At 41.9% G+C, this 16,813-nt stretch overlaps 1 protein-coding gene across 2 annotated transcripts; it reads right to left on the minus strand.

Annotated features, from left to right (window-relative positions):
• Window positions 1-413: 413 nt before the first annotated feature.
• Window positions 414-15,332, minus strand: LOC311361811 (MFS-type transporter SLC18B1-like). 2 transcript variants are annotated; one of them, XM_084481628.1, is made up of 15 exons: window positions 15,279-15,332; window positions 8,609-8,671; window positions 8,343-8,470; window positions 8,052-8,147; window positions 7,258-7,331; window positions 6,308-6,455; window positions 5,147-5,303; window positions 4,906-5,042; window positions 2,830-2,931; window positions 2,143-2,234; window positions 1,951-2,046; window positions 1,760-1,834; window positions 949-1,042; window positions 725-774; window positions 414-593 (listed from the first exon to the last, which is right to left on the minus strand). In XM_084481628.1, the coding sequence occupies exons 2-15, from the start codon at window positions 8,643-8,645 to the stop codon at window positions 536-538; spliced, it is 1,344 nt and encodes a 447-aa protein (XP_084337754.1). In that variant the 5' UTR covers window positions 8,646-8,671; window positions 15,279-15,332; the 3' UTR covers window positions 414-535. The 2 variants fall into 2 exon arrangements, with proteins under 2 accessions (XP_084337754.1, XP_084337755.1); XM_084481629.1 differs by lacking the exons at window positions 8,052-8,147; window positions 8,343-8,470; window positions 8,609-8,671; window positions 15,279-15,332 and adding an exon at window positions 6,990-7,069 and having other exon boundaries at window positions 7,258-7,325.
• Between the last annotated feature and the right edge of the window lie 1,481 nt (window positions 15,333-16,813).

Consider the following 16,813-nt stretch of genomic DNA (forward strand, 5'->3'; position numbering starts at 1 on the left):
TTATTTTACTTGCAATAAAACATTTTTTGATTGCAGTGTGGAAAGTTTTGCTCTCATACCTATTCTGTTTGATTGCATAATAAGGACACAAATCTACCTCCATAGTATTGTAGTGCATTTTAGTGACCACTACAGCAGTGGTGAAATCTGATGAGTTGTAAAGGAAAACAAATCTCTTTGCAATACTTGCTAGAAATAGGCTACAGGTTTTACGACAGCAGTGCATGTGTGTGTGTGCATGCGTACGTGTGTTAACGTGTACATTTTGGTGGCTCAAATTTGACACATAAGCAGCTCAACAGATGAAAAAATGCTTTCTTTGGAATTAGTTGCTGCTGCTCTCTGTGGAGAGATGACGTATTGCATCGTTTGCTTATAGTGCTTATAGTGCTTCAGTCAGTCTTTAAGAGCACACATGACTGCAGTCGTTTATTTGTTTAGGTCACTGCTACTTCAGTTTACATTCATTTCACCTTGTTCAGGTGTTTGAAACATAGGCTTCCAACACCCCATCAAAGTCTTCTTCAGCTGTTGGTCAAGCCAAAAGCCTGTGCCTTTCCCCTGGACTACCGTTTACAGATACCTGTGCAACACTTTAAGACAAAATGGAGAAAAAAAGTATGAACTTTGACCTGCAGACTGTGCTACATCTAAAAAACATGCAGTAAACACTACACTACAGTCAATAAACAACAGTCAGTACATCTACGTTTGATCAAATTACCTGTGCTTCTTGAAACTTGCATAGAGATAGTATATCCCAAGTAGCGTGGTCTGTGGAAAAGATAAGGCATAGATTTGTAGAATAAATGTGTGTGAAAAACGTATAGGCTGTAGTAACCTAAAATGCTTTGTAACCCCAACAGGCTAAGAAACCCTGACAAGCTTAGTACGTGAATATCCTGAGGTAGGCGGAAGGGGAGGCAGGCCCTGAACAATATGACTTACAGCCAGACCTGACAGCCCTCCTTGGATAGTTGCCGCCCACTCAAAGGTTAGCTGCTGTGTGAGGAAGCCACCCATCAATGGTCCATAGAATATCCTTACCAGGAGAAAAACAAAACATTCTTATTTTCTAAATTAGAAAAATAAAATGCTTGACTTAAAAATATGCTGTGAGTAGGATTTAAGAGCTATTATTTGAGAATAGTTTGTGTAAAATGGCTCAGTCAACCATCAGCTATTGGTGGGGGTTAGGGTTAGGTTTGGAGTGGACTGCGCCTGCCTCCGTATGAGCCCATCCACAGATTATAAACAGCTTGTGGCTCATATCTGACAAACCAGGGCATCTCTTCTGTGATTCGTTTGAGAATCCACATTTTCCAGAGAGAGGTGGGGAAAGCAACACGTTTCTCCACTAAATGGTTAAGAAATGCAGAGAAACTCTCCAATCGTACCTACAGCAACATTACAGTGCAGTGTGTAGGATTTAGTGTCATGTAGAGGTGAGGCTGTGGATTGGAACCAATTGAATTCCAGTCCATTCCGATAGACTAACTAAATCCAACACACTGAACCCTAAATATAAATAGAAAAGAGTAACAACTTAGAGTACTCAAACTCTAACCCTAAACTCACTGTTATCCTAAGATGATTCATTATGGCTAACAATTATAATTATTTAAGTGGTCAATGTAAACTGGAGATGATACATGGGGTATATAAACCGTTTATTCACCTGTTCATCATTAGCACAGTGTGTACCGTGTGACTGAAACAGTATTTGATAATTAACCAATAGGCTAGACAAACTACTTACCCCATGGACCAACATGCCCCAAACAGTCCGGACACCATTCCCAGAGTGCTAAGTCCCTCTTCGAAGCCCTGCTCACTGTCCCCCAAGAAGATTATTCAGAATGATGAAAAATAGAAAATTAGTATTATATTCAGACTCTAGAGAGGATATGGAAATATAGATGTAACGTATGTAATTCTAAAGTAACTTACTAGGCTGCTTCAATGATCTCTGGTAAGCAGGGCGTGAAACCTCCACCCATACCAAAACCAATCCCGCACAGCATGAAGATCAGCAACCACAGCTGGCTACCATGAGGAGCAACAAGAGAGGAACTGTCACCTCACTTCACACCCAGGGAGGAGCGTCTGACCACTTTGAATGATTGTATCTACTCAGCACACCTGGTAACGTGGAGAAACGGTGCTGGACCAAGAAAACAGAAGCCGAGCCCAGAGACAAGGCCCCCGAGAATCATTAACCAACTTCTTGTTGCCTGCAATGACGACCATTAGGAGTCCGTTAGAACGGTATTGAGGTAAGAGGTACACGACCGTTCAAAAGTTTGGGGTCACCCAGACAATTTCATGTTTTCCATGAAAACTCTTTTATTCCGTTTTCAGCTTTGCTAACATAATTGCACAAGGGTTTTCTAATCATCAATTAGCCTTTAACACGATTAACTAAACAATGCACCAGTAGAACACAGGAGTGATGGTTGCTGGAGATGGGCCTCTGTACACCTATGTAGATATTCCATTAAAAAGCAGCCGTTTCCAGCTAGAATAGTCATTTGCCACATTAACAATGTCTAGACTGTATTTCTGATTAATTTAATGTTATCTTCATTGAAAAAAACTTATTATTGTTGTTATTTTCTTAAAAAAATAAGGACATTTCTAAGTGACCCAAAACCTTTAAAGGGTAGTGTAAGTGTAGCCATTGCTTCATTCAGAAGATCTGCACTCCCACCCTCACCTTAGTCACAATGTACACTCAAAGCTCATTACAACCAAAACAATACTTGCATTAACATTCTCTACTGCAAGAGTTTTTAGGCTTAGAGATTTACGACCCCAGTTGAGACTCACAGGATATTTATCAGCAAAGCAACCGAGGAAAGGCGCTATCAGAGTGTAAGGCAAGGAGAACCCCAGGAAGAGGAGGCCCACGTAGCCCGGGGTGAGACTGAACTAGACACAAGAGAGAGGGGTTATTACAATGGGATATTCTACTTTGTTTAAGAATGCTTGATTCTGGGGGAAGGAGGGCATTAACCCGGCAGGTTGCCCGCTGACTTGTCGGTTGTACTTGCTGCTGACTGAGCACAGCGTCCTCAAATAATAGATCAATACGCCGCTTGGATTTTTTTTGCTATCACAGAAATTTCAAACATGAGGTCCATTGTAAAAATAAACCTTGTTTAAAAAAGTTTCTAAAATGTGTCAGAAATCTATCGGAGGGTCAGTCGACACATAGTTTTGCAAGCGAGATACAACTACGTTATTAGGGTCCGGGCAGCTAAGCTGCCGGGAACCTATTGTATTCCTAGGAATTCTTTCTTCTTCTTCTTCTTCTTCTTCTTCTTCTTCTTCTTCTTCTTCTTCTTCTTCTTCTTCTTCTTCCAAGGAAGTCATACTTCCCATGGGTGAAAACTCACCAAACTTTGCACAAAGGTCCAGTCCCATGCCAGATTCACTCAACTCCAAGGACATGTGCCCCCCCCTCCTAGGGGGGGCACAATAAGCGTTTAAATTTAAAAACTTAAAAAATTCCTACCAAACCAACGGTAGATGCTACAGTGTTGAAACTTCACCACAATGTAGCCTCAATACTGCTGAAACTTTTGTCCACTTAAACTCATTACAAATTATGAAGTCCATCACTCTGTTTTTTTCAATAACTGTAAAACTTTTAAAATGTATCTCCTCCCACAATTTTTGCTCAATTGTCACCAAACTTGGTACAGAGCATCTCCAGACCGTCCTCAACAAAACTTGTTTCTCGGATTTTTGATTAAGCAAAAATTGATCCTACAGTGCATGAAAACGTATGACTGTAAACAGTACTGTAAACGTATACCATCAAATTCTTGATAAATACATTTTCAATCTTCCTGAAAAAAATTGAGAATATTCTGGAGTCATGGTTGATGAAGTTTGGCAAATATCAGAATTTTATCTCAAAAACTGAATTTTTGAGAACATTTTGAATTCTGCTCTCATGGGAACAACTGCAGCCAATGTGAGAGTGGAATTTTTAAACATCATATTTTCTCTTATGAAGCAAAACACTTATCATTAAAAACAAATCACCAACATTTCCATGCTGTCAAGATGCAATTTATGTATTATCAGATTTTTGTTTAGATGACTGAATTTCTGAAATTTTGACCATTTTTTAAATTTGCCTTTACAACAGCTGTCACTCAATTTGTGAAGCCACTGTTGAAATGCTACTTGCCAATTAGCTCAGTGCGATAGACAATGGTCTTTGGTTCCAGAGGTTGTGGGTTCAATCCTCAACTGGTGCAAATTGAACATTAGAAGGTCAACTGTCCTGTCTTCCTATTCTCCTGTTTGTTGCTCAGAATTTGCCAAAATTAGCCCGGACCCGACCCATTGCTGCGCAGCAGCTATAATTAAACTAGTGATCAGATGCAGCCTTGTGTGGTTGCTATAGAAACAAATTGCTACAGCTGAGCTAACGTTATTCACCGTAGTTCTAAAGGGGACTACTTTTTGAGGGAGATGAACTCAAACAGAGTATACATTTAATAAGCATGCAATACGAATAAGAAAAAGCATAATTATTAAAGTATTTGAATTGTTTGATTATGTTGGCAAGCAAGAAGTAGAATAAACGGGATAATCACAGAGAGGCAGGGCAATGAACAGTTTGATATGCCCGGCTCGTGGAAGGTTACCGCAAGCCGTCCACGAGCCGGGCATATCAAACAGTTTATTGCCCTGCCTCTCTGTGATTATCCCTTACATATTTATTATTTTATTTTTAAAAATGTGACAATCCCCCCCCCCCCCCACCCCCAATATATTTGTATTGGTTCTAAAGCACAGGAAACACAGGCAGACTGCAATTTCCCTGCTTTTCTGGAACCATAAACACGACATCAGCAACATTGTAACACTTGTAACATTTGGGTTTACCTTCTCAATCGCATACAGGGACAAGGTCGTGTCCAGGAAGCCCAGGCCTGAGCTTAAGCTGAACATGAAGAAGCAGATGAGCAATACTTTGGGGAGTTTCAGCAGTTGCAAAAAGGAATTCTCAGAGGGCTCCGCAGCTGTGTGACAAAAGAAAAGCACGACAACAAAGTATTGACAATGATCAGTTATCACCACAGGAAGTCCTCTCTATCTTTATGTACAGAAATCGATGAACGCCTACCGCAGCTGGGCATGACGATGATGTTAAAGGGAACCATCAGCAGTAGGATACAGCCCAGAACAAGGAAGGGAAGCTCGTATCCGTAAGCCTGGTACAGCCACCCTCCTAAAGGCGGCCCCAGAATGAGACCCAGTCCTGTGAACATCTCCAAACTACCCTGGAACGGGACAATACGACAGAGGGAAAGAAGGATTAAAAACGTGGGACACTCTAGTACAAGGGTGGGGAACGTCCGGCCCGGGGGCCGGATCCAGCCCGCCAAAGCCTTCGATGCGGCCCGTGGAGTCAAGGCCATTTGGCGGAGAAACTATATATTAAAAAAAAAAAATTCCTAAAATAAAATGTTCCCAAATTACAAGCATAGGCGATTACTTTTGCCCGAAATAAACTAGAAGAAATATTTAATTTATTTTTTGTTTCGAAAGTTGAGGGTAACGAGTCACAACGTCAGGGCAGCACAGTAGTGCTAAACACATTCTGTCACAGCGCTGACAGCTAGCATGGCATTGAATACGCCTGTAGCCTGTTATATTGAAACACTGGAGGGGGTAAGAAACAAATGAAATGAAAAAAGAAAAGAATGAAAAGAATGTCCTTCTGAAATGAATGTGTTATGAGATTGACAACACAGAATGTGTTATGGAAGTAGTTTTAATGTTTAAACTTAAATTCAGAATGTAACACTGAGATTGAAAATGTTATGACTTCCATGTTGAAAGTAATATGTAACAGAAGTGTAAGAATGTTGTTGTTGAATATTGATGCTGAATACTGGCGCTCTCGCTAGAGATGCTCTCACATCTAATGTAATAATCAGTTAATAAACTGGAAGGAACATATCGGAACTCAAAGGAAATCATAGGAACTGTCCTATGATTCACGTTCGGTAATTCTAAAAGTGTCTATATGTGCTCAGCTCTGCGGTAAAAAAGAAAGAAAAAAGTGCGGCCCGCAAAACAAGTATTAAAAACTGATATGGCCCTTGATTTCAAAAAGGTTCCCCACCCCTGCTCTAGTAGCACCTGTAGAACAATGGAAGCCTGATGGCCAGCATATACCTTGACTAGTTTAGGGAACATAGGAGAGACAATACAAGGCATCATGTGCTTATTTCACACACCTCACCTACATGCCAGTGACATCCAGGCAGGCCAGACCTACCAAGACAGTCGCTATATTGTTTGGAAAGACTTTAGATGCCAATGCGATGGAAGAGGTCGCGGCAGCAACAAAGCCAATGGCGTCGATGCTCCGTAAAATGAAGCAGAGAGCGATGAACACCGTCCCCGAGGGAGCTCTGTCAAGGAATCTGTTTGAAACAACAGGGATATTCAAGATCATTCACTGCCACTATTACTAAACCTCATTTTCTGGAATCAGCAAAGAGACTCAACTGAACTTTGCTCTCCTCATGATGTACTCAACGCTCCTCATGGGCGTTCGTCCAAGACTGCAGATTATTATTATTATTATTTTTTTAAGAGATTCTCTCTGCCAAACCAACATCCCTCTACTCTCTACGTTGTCCTCTCAGACACTGATAGCTCTTAGCCGTTCTTACAGACGATCCACCACCTACACCCTCCGCCCTTTGCCCTCAAACCTGCTCTCTCAGCTTTCTTGCGGGAGAGTTGTCCCTTTGCCTTCAAACCTACTCAAGCTTTGATTTAAGAATATATAGTTGATCAAATACATTTAAATATTCTAACCAACCATCAGACCTCCAATCTTCCAGGCCTGACACAAGCATGAACCCTATCCCCTCACACCAGACCTTTTACTGGCTGGACCACAAGTGGGCCCTGTTGAACCTCTGCACATGATTCAGAACAGAGCAGCCGACCTGGTGACGTGGTTACAGGCATGCTCATCATCAGTCACACCTCTTAGTATTGCAGCAGGTGGAGTTTTGGAATAGTTAATCTGGATAAAGCGATAGAATATGTGAATGTGAACTTATGGATTGTATTACATATTCATGATAACATGTTAAGGCTTATGCTGAAATGGCTACTTAAAAGAAAAAAGTAATTATTTTTAAAATTACACGTCATTGTATTCTAATCAACCATCAAACCAAAGGACTTCAATCTCCCATGTTGTGTACTTACCCAAACATGATAGTGCATCCTCCAGACACCAACAGGCCTGACACAAGCATGAACTTTGCACCAATCTGGACAATCTGAGAACCAGGTAGAAGAATATGTAATACAATCAGAAGATAATAACCTACATGTGTCACACCCCGCCTCGGGTGAAGGTAATGTAACCTTAATAAACCAGACTTTCAAACCCAAAGGATGGCAAGGCACACAGTTGCAAATCGGTTTTTAACAACATTTATTCCCCCAAAGTGTCAGATAAGTGCAAAACATACAGCGGAGGCCAAAACCCAAACATCTCAGTAGATATTTAGCATCTTGTGGATAGCTGAGCACCCTGCACAACACAGACAACCTCTTCTGGCAACAGCATACAGCAGACTGTCAGAAGGACAGCAGCTCACCCCTTTTATACCCCATGGCCCCTCCCACTAGACAGGCCCAATCAACAGGGGGATTATAATACTGTGGCATTTTGCAAATCAACCATGAATAAACTCATCAAAAATACAGCATGCATGTTCATCTTGTAGATCAGTGATTTTCACTAGTGCATTTAGGCTTGTCGCTCATTAATGTCCAATGACTCTTTTAGTCTGCAGTACAGAGCCATGGTGAGAGGGAGAGATTGTTTGTGAGTGTTTGTTGCTTGAATAAAGAGCTTGAATATACTGTATGCTTGAAGGTTTGCTGTTCATACACGATCCATCAATGTGCGCTATTGATAGGCAGTTAAACAGACAGGGACAGTGGTCAAACTGTCACACATGAAAAGGACGTTAACAGTGTTATTAACTTACATATTTTCCCATTAGCAGTGCACCAACAAAGTTGCATAGTGCATAGCAGCCAAATATTAGACCAATGACTGTCTGGCTGGCTCCCTTCTTTAACGCCTGCGTTGGAATAAAGAGGAAAGTGTCAGGTGGGAAAATTTTGTTCATGTTCTATATGTCACGTTAATATTTTACATGTGTAAAAAGGAAAATTGATGTTAATGATTTTGTCATCATGTGAAATAGGCTGCTTACATCTCATGGCAGTAACCGTTTAAACCTTATGCATTGACGAAACTGTTGCTTATAGCTTACCAGGTTGGGAAAGAATGGGCCAAGTATTGAATAGCAAATCATTGAGCCAAAGTTTACAGAAGCCACGGATATTAATGTAAATATCTGTGTCCGCGACATCCTCCCCGGTGAAGAACTTGTTGGTCCATCTTCATAAAGTTAAAAAAGGGACAACTGTTATCTCCAAGATACATGAATAAAATGCGTACTGGATTATTTAACTTGAAACACCAAGATACATGAATTAAATGCATAGCCTACTGGGTTATTTAACTTGAAACACTCACTGTGTTCTGTGAGTGCAGTATTGTCTGTGGGTTCCATGTCCAACGTTGTATTTTGGATTCCTTCTGTGTTCAAATCATAAAATGAGGCAGTAGCATTCACAAACTACCAAATGTATGTTTAAATATTAACCAAAATACTTGGAATGGCAAGTTTTTAATCGAGCATACTGCAAACAGCAGGCCATTCATAGCACTTTACATTTAGTATTTTACAATTGAAATAATTTCAAAGAGAAATCTTTTTCTAAAAAATTATTTGATTAGATTAAACATTGTTGTCATCAAGTTAAAAAATTTTATGACCAGTGCAGACAAACGTTTCAATAAAAAGCCTGTATACATAGAGAATAACTGTTGACTAATATGCTACATTCTGCTGTGATGCAATGCAATTAAAAACATTTGAAAGTTGCTTGTCGACTATTGAGGCCATAGATAGTGTTTTTCCTCCTTATATGCAAGCCAGAAGTTATTTTCAACGTAAAATAAATAAAGCCCTGAAACGCCCGCATCACCCTATGCGTACCATAGAGGAGGTAACCGCACAAATGCCCAACTCCACAGTCTTTTCTGTCCTGGACACGAAATCCTCCTTTTGGCAGATAACGCTTGACCACAAGTCATCCATACTAACTACTTTCAGCTCTCCATTTGGCAGATTCCGCTTCCTCAGAATGCCATATGGAATAAACTCAGCCAGTGAGGTGTTCCAGCGTACAATGGAGCAGATCTTTGCTGGATACCCCTGTGCTGTCATCGTCGACGACATAATCATTGGCGGGAGAGATATGAAAGAGCATGAAGAGAACCTCAGAAAAGTACTTGACCGTGCGAGGAAAGTAAAACTGAGACTTAACCCCTCAAAGTGCAAATTCCGACTTAAAGAAGTCTGTTACGTTGGACATGTGTTCACAAATGAGGGATTGAAGCCTGAGCCCTTCCCTCTTGGCTCTCAACGAAGGCGGTCGCATTTTCTGTCCTCTCCTCCCCGTGACCCTGGCTTTGCTCTTGTCTTGTCTCGTCTCGTCCTTACTTGAGAGACTCTCTCCGCACTGCTCTTCAAACTTAAATCATCATGGAATTGGTCAAATGGTCTCTCAACGCTATTGACACCGTCTTTTCGACGAAACACCAAGGTTCGGGGGAACCTGATTGTCCTGCCGGAACGTTCGCAACCGGCTACACGAGGGATGCCTGGGAGAGGTGGCAGCTTGTGTGCTTGGCGCCTCTTTCCGTGGAGGATGTGGAGGACATCTACATTTTTGGAATCGTATTCACGGGTCTCTTGCTGATTGGAATAGGCATGGCCTGGATTGAAGGTACGCGGTCAGCCGTTCATTGCCCCACAGGGCTGCCCGTCATGATTGATACGGTGGGCAGAGCTGTCGGCACTCTGAATATGACTATGAAAAGCAATACGGATAACATCACGATCATGATGGAGAAGCTCACGGCTTTGCAAAGACAAGGGGATCGTTCTGGAGCGGAATGGACTTGGAGTGTAGTCGCGCAAATTGGAATGCGGCTACTCGCCCTAAAACCAAACAACCCTAATCTTATCTGTAGCGACTAGTATCCAAAACGAAGCAGTCGCTGAGAGGCTGAGTGTAGGGTGTAAGCTGATTGTCCGACGCGCTGTACTAAACAAAATATCCACTGAGATCAGAGATTCCGTTTGCCGGTTTTTATTGTAGAAGTATGACAACTTATCATAACGTGTTCAAAGTATGAAGAATATCGATCACAGCGATCTAAGCAAAAACAGCGATCTAAGCAAGAACAGCGGTCAACAAAAAATACGGCCTCCCAGTAACTCACCCTCTCTTTCTTAATTACTTCCGCCCGCACCAGCGCACCTGTGATTATATTAACTAGATGTTACCGCCCCTATGATTGTTACCCAATTACTGTGATATCAAAATAAACAATAAAAGTTACGAAATATAACAACCAAAATAACCCAAATATAAACCACGAAATTATCTATTTCCATTAATAAATACCTTCATGGCTCCTACATTATCTTTTCGGACCCCCCCCAACCAGCACCGGCCTTGGCCAAGGCTACTGCTGGAACAACATCTCCCGGATGAGCACTGCTGTGAGACGCTCTCTTCGTGCCTCCCTCCCCCCCACCCCACCGACACCAGCTGATTGGACTCTGGGGACTGGACTGGGATATGATCAAGGCTGTCTCCATGGCAACTATCGCAATGACATCCTGCGGCTGAGACACCATGGTTGTGACGCCAGGCGAAGCAACTCTTCAGGCCTACGCATACACAAACTCTTACACGGATACAGATACGCAATCACCCCCCCTCTACCCCCATCCCACGCCTTCGCCGCTTCGTTTTCCCCCCAGTGTGACAAGACGGGTCTGTGTCCAGCGCATTGATGGCTGCAGGACCGATGGCTGCTTGCCTGCACTGGTGTTTCCCCCCCGCCCCCCTGTTGCAGGTCTTGTGTTTTTCATGTTGTAGGTGTACTGACTATGTGCTTATGTGTGCTGAGGTGTTTTTTTCCGGTCCCCACACTGTACTCCCCACAGGAGCATAGTCTGGGGGTTGCCTTTTTTTTCCCCTCCCCTCTCCTCATGTTGTTATGCTGTTTTTTTCCCTCAAGTTGGCACCGTCCATGGCTGCCACGACGCACTCGAACGTCAAGACAAATTCCTACTATGTTCTGCATAATTGGCCAATAAAACTATTCTGATTCTGATCCGGCTAAGATCAAAGCAATCAATGAGATGCCCATACCGGAAAACGTCACAGCCCTCCAGCGCTTCTTAGGGATGATTAACTATTTAGGAAAGTTCATTCCCAATTTCAGTGAGCTCTCAGCCCCACTTCGCGAGCTAACATGCAAAGACATTGAGTGGTGTTGGCTAAAGCAGCATCAAGATGCATTTGATGTTTTGAAAGACAGCCTAACCAGTCCACCCACTCTCAGCTACTACAACGTTCAGAAACCTGTCACACTTACCTGTGATGCCTCACAGTACGGACTCGGAGCAGCATGCCTTTAGGAAGGCGCCCCGATCACTTACTCCTCTCGTACTTTGACACAGACTGAGATGCACTACGCGCAAATCGAGACGGAGCTTCTTGCCGTTGTCTTCGCATGTTCAAAATTCAACGATTATATCTATGGAAAGCAGATCCAAATTGAAACTGATCATCAACCATTAGTCACAATCCTCAACAAGCCCATAAACTCAGCTCCAGCCAGATTGCAGCGCATGATGCTGAGACTGCAAAAGTATAACTTCCAAAAAAGGCTCACTGATGTACCTCACTGACACTTTGTCCCGTGCTCCCAGAACCTCAATAGAGCAGCACAGCAATGGAACAGCAGACTATGAGGTCATGTCAATCTAACACATCTCTTCTTCTAGGCTGACTGAACTGAGGGAACATACTGCCTCTGATCCAGATCTACAGAAGCTGAGGACACTCATATTAAAGGGCTGGTCTCACAGACAAACTCAGCTGCCCCCAGAGATTTGTCAGTACTACCTGTACAAAGATGAACTCACCATTGAAGATGGCATTGTCATGAAAGACCCGAAGACAGTGATCCACAAGTCTTTGCAAAAGGACTACATCTCTATCCTCTACAGAGGGCACCCAGGCACAGAATCCACTAAACGCAGAGCTTGTGGTATCGTGTTCTGGCCCACAATAACTGAGGATATAGAGAAGGAAACAACTGCATGTCCGGTGTGCAACAGCACCAGGCCACACCAAAAAAAAGAGCCACTCAAGCCACATCCAGTGCCGGACCTACCTTGGTTCTCCAGCTGAAAGGCTGATGTCAAGGCAGACACGCACTACCCTACCTGTGAGTAAAGAACTGTTAGTTCCAAGATCCAAAAGCAACACTGTTGTCAAGACAGGCATAAACGCCATGCACAAAAGCAATGCCACGACAAGTCCAGCAGACTCCTTCGTCCCTTACTTCAAGGTGAGGTTGTAAGGATGCAAACACGTCATGGACATGACCGCTTAGGAACTATCAATGAAGTCAGCAAGGAACCCAGATCATACATCGTCCAATCAGAAGGAGGCGAGTATAGACGGAACCGCAGGCATGTCCTCCCAACCACCACCACAATACAGAGATCCCCATGACCACTCTCCTGGTACAGCCATCAACCGCCCGTCCTGAACAGCACACTCAAAGACACCTCACAACTCACACCTGTGCAACACACCGAGGGACAGACACTTAGCCATGCACAAAACTTGACACAGGCCCCTGTCCAGTCTCCCCATTGCCTGGCAAGTAATACTTACACCACATGCTCTGGGAGAGTTTGCAAGCCAAACCCCAAGTATGAACAGTAAGCATTAGGAGATGGACTGTTTAAAAAAAAAAAAACTTAAACTGTGATCTATTGACTCATTGAAACTGTATGTAATGTGATGTTGACAAGATGTAATGTTAAGTTATCCTTTATTTATCCCTTTTTGGGGGAAATTCTTTCTCTGCTTTTGACCCATCTGGGAGCCGGTGAACACCCAGAGCAGTGGGCAGCCGCAGTGCAGCGCCCGGGGAGCAGGTGGGGGTTTCAGGTGCCTTGCTCAAGGGCACCTCATCCGTGAATGAGGACGTAGGAGAGTGTTGCACAACCACTCCCCCCATCCATATTTTTGCCTACCGGTCGGGATTGGAACCGGCCACCCTCCGGTTACCGGTCCAACTCTTTAACCAGTAGGCCACGGATGCCACACATGTTGACAATGTTCTTACCATTTTCAAGCTATAATGGCATGGATTAGAATCTTTTGTTAATGCATTATGCTGAACATCTTGTTTATTGTTTATACAGCCATAAGCTAAAGAAAGAAAAACATAAGCTATTGAATAGTCTGATTAGTACACTGCGCATGCGCACAGTTGGAACGCTCGTGCAGTAACTAGCTCTCATCACCGAAGTCACTTGCCTGTAAAGCTGCCTGTTAATATGGAATCCTGAAGCCAGTTTCTTCTTTAAGAATTCAACAGCTAATAATCATAAGCTCAATGCAGAGTGTGAATGACTTGCCTCAAACACATAGGGTGGATTGCCCTAATGTGGGACACTGCCTAATGTGGGACACCTAAGCTCCAGTGGGTGTGGCTCTTTATTTGATTCCATAAATATAGAGTTAACTTTAATAAAATGTATTTCAGATCACAATGGCGAAAGCGAGAAAGACACAGGGAGAGAGGCAGGCACCACCTCTGGCACAAGAAGTTGAAGTGGTGACATAGCCAGAGGTCTCCTTCAAATCTCTGATCACCCTTCCGGTCAGAGAACGGCCAACTACCAGCCGCCAGAGGGCAAAGCCTCCGTCATATGATCTTACCAGTGATGACCACTTTTGTTTCATCAAAGAAAAAGCAATAAAAAACAAGCAAAAGCAAAAGCCAGCAAAGAAAACAATCAAGCAATCCACAGCAAAGAAAACACTCAAGAAAGTCTGTCAAATCAACCAGGATCCGTGTCATGTCTGCCAGCATGCTTATGGCGACTCAAATGACCCCAAGTCGACAGAGGATTGGGTTTCTTGTGTAGTCTGTTCCCATTGGTTTCATGAAAGCTGTGCAGAGACAATGGGGTGATTGACGACGACAATGCCTTTACATGTAAAGGCAGATGTTTTCATCTGCTGTTGTTTGTTATATTGTAATAGGCCTATGCAACATTTTCACATTTTTATATATAACATTTTTAATATATTTATAACATTTTTATATATTTACCTTTTAAATATAAAAGGTAAATTACTACACTAAATATTATTAGTTCATAATAAATGCATCAAAACCATCATATTGTTTTATTTGCTTGCTGATGCTCAATTTTCCAACGTTCATCATAGGCTAAACCTGTTTTTTTTTTTAACAGGAACAACATTGCAAATGATAAAATGACTGAACATAAAAATAACCTACAGAATTACTAATTGAGGAAGTTTAACTATCATTCATGAATGAAGGTGCACCATGGTTTAGACCTTTTAACATAAGTTTACAGTGTCCCACACTAGGCAAATGACCCACATTAGGAAGCTGCACATTTTCTCAGACAGTTTGGCACTAAGAGCAGTGATATCTGATATCATTTATTTTATGAATGTGTTATCTGCATTTTCTCTTTTGATTTGATCAGGACACCCCCTGAGGGTTTCAAGGTTCAAAGGTATTGGATGTGGATTTAATGTGTTGCCTTCACATCGTAATATTCTATAGAAGTCTGAAAAGCAAAAAATGTCCCAGATTAGGGCAATCCACCCTACAACTGTATGGTGTTGTGTCGACCACACACTATTTGTAGAAGGAGAAGCTATTCAGAACTAGAGTTATCACGACAACTATGTGCTCCTATGAGGTACTAGATGTAATATCATGTTGTCTAAATAAGGCATAAATTAATGTACATCACGTAACAGCAGCGTGTCACCAAAGTGCGGGGGCAGGTGGAGGGGCTGTGATACCATGCTCCTCTCAACCACAGAGCTGAGCCCAACGAGGAGATCAAAACATTTGCAAAGCACTAAAACAGGAAAGGACACCCTTGATTAATGTCAAACTTAGAAGTCAATTGTCATGCCTGGTGCACAACAACTCGAAATGTGCAGTGCGTCAGGCGAGTAGCGGTTACTCTGAGTATGAGGCTTACCTTTGTGTTAACTTCACAATCAGTTTATTATTCAAAGGAGTCTTTATGTGTACTTCCAACACGCAACTCCTCACTCTAATCTAGAGTCGACTGTCTGAGTGCCCGCCCCCGATTGTTAACCTTAAGCGACCATTCCCAGTTCACCCCACAGCCATCTACTGCCCTCTACTGGTAAACCTTTTATACTGGAAAATGTTCACACCTCGGTTATAGATGGTGTGTCCCCACTGAGTTGTAATGTAACTGAGTTGTAATGTAACTACTACTAGCAATTATGTTTTTTTATTGTCATTAATCAAAGCAGTAGCCTACAAACAGAGAATTAAGGATACATTCCTTCCAATTGATCTCTCAGGGGCTACAGTGATATCGGCATTGACCAATATACATATGGTGCAATGTACACAGAACACAATTATAAAGGTACATAAATAGTCAGAAGAAAATAATAAATAAAACCAATATTAAACCAGGGGTATTCTCTGACTAATTCTGTATAGTATGAACAATACAGAACTATTAAGCATTTCAAAGAAAGTATTTTATTAAGTTCCTGGGCTTATAAACCATTACTTTACATATGTATTGTTTACAAAAAAAGGGAAAGAAAGACAATTAGGCAACCAATTAAGGCAGTAATAACTGACAATAACTAAGCATCAAAGTGGCATTCTGAAATGAATACTCGATTATAGGCTCAGGCAAAAACAACTCTTCAAAATATTTTCCAAAAAAGACAATAGACATCTGTAAATATTCACCAAAATCATAGTTTACGATAGCAGCAACTCACATATATCTGCACCTGGTGTTTTATTAAAACGTTGCATTCCATATACCTTTGCTTTACAACAAATGTCATCGTTAAATGAAATCATCAATAAAGTCATCCCTCAGTGTCGTCACTATGAAAAAACAAATGACCATAAGGTTACAGGAACTAGCAACATCTACTTTTGTTCAATTCATCATGAAATGGTCTCGACAAAGGCTATTTATTATACAGACAGCACAAGCAGCTTCATATCATCTTTTGGAAAGTATAACATCAATTTTAAGTCGCATTATTGCAGACATGCTCAGTCTATCCAAAGCAGCATGACCCCCAGGAGGCAAAGCACTTCACATTCAAGTAGCGAATAATAATCAACACACAGACGACGCACAACGCCAACTGAGCAATGGAAAAACTCAGAGAACTCAAGGGGTCCAGGGTTCAATTCCTCTTGCTCCTCATTTACAATACCAGGATAACGGATAGATCATAAATATATATCTTTTTTTTTGGCCATTTAAAAGTTAAATACTTTTGTTTCTTTGTCACACCAGCTAGTGATCAACATAAAAAGCGCAAATAAGAACACTAATTTCCCAAAGGAAAATGGATCTCTGTGTACATACTCACAAATGAAAGCAAAGCACCCATTGTCTTGAAGTTGATTACATATTCACCTTGAATTGTTTGCATTTGTGATAGTGATATTTAATAAGTGCTATAGTCATCATATGTAACCAATTAGAGCTGGGAAAAATGC

Source organism: Micromesistius poutassou (genome assembly GCF_964030765.1).
Source record: "Micromesistius poutassou genome assembly, chromosome: 17".
Taxonomy (NCBI): domain Eukaryota; kingdom Metazoa; phylum Chordata; class Actinopteri; order Gadiformes; family Gadidae; genus Micromesistius; species Micromesistius poutassou.

Excerpts from the sequence above, each read along its gene's own strand:
- LOC311361811 (XM_084481628.1), bottom strand. The coding sequence starts at position 8,645 with ATGGAACCCACAGACAATACTGCACTCACAGAACACA. Across the intron at positions 8,148-8,342 it reads GCCCATTCTTTCCCAACCTG|GCGTTAAAGAAGGGAGCCAG; the intron begins GTAAGCTATAAG and ends ATTCCAACGCAG. Across the intron at positions 2,932-4,905 it reads CCCTGTATGCGATTGAGAAG|TTCAGTCTCACCCCGGGCTA; the intron begins GTAAACCCAAAT and ends TCTTGTGTCTAG.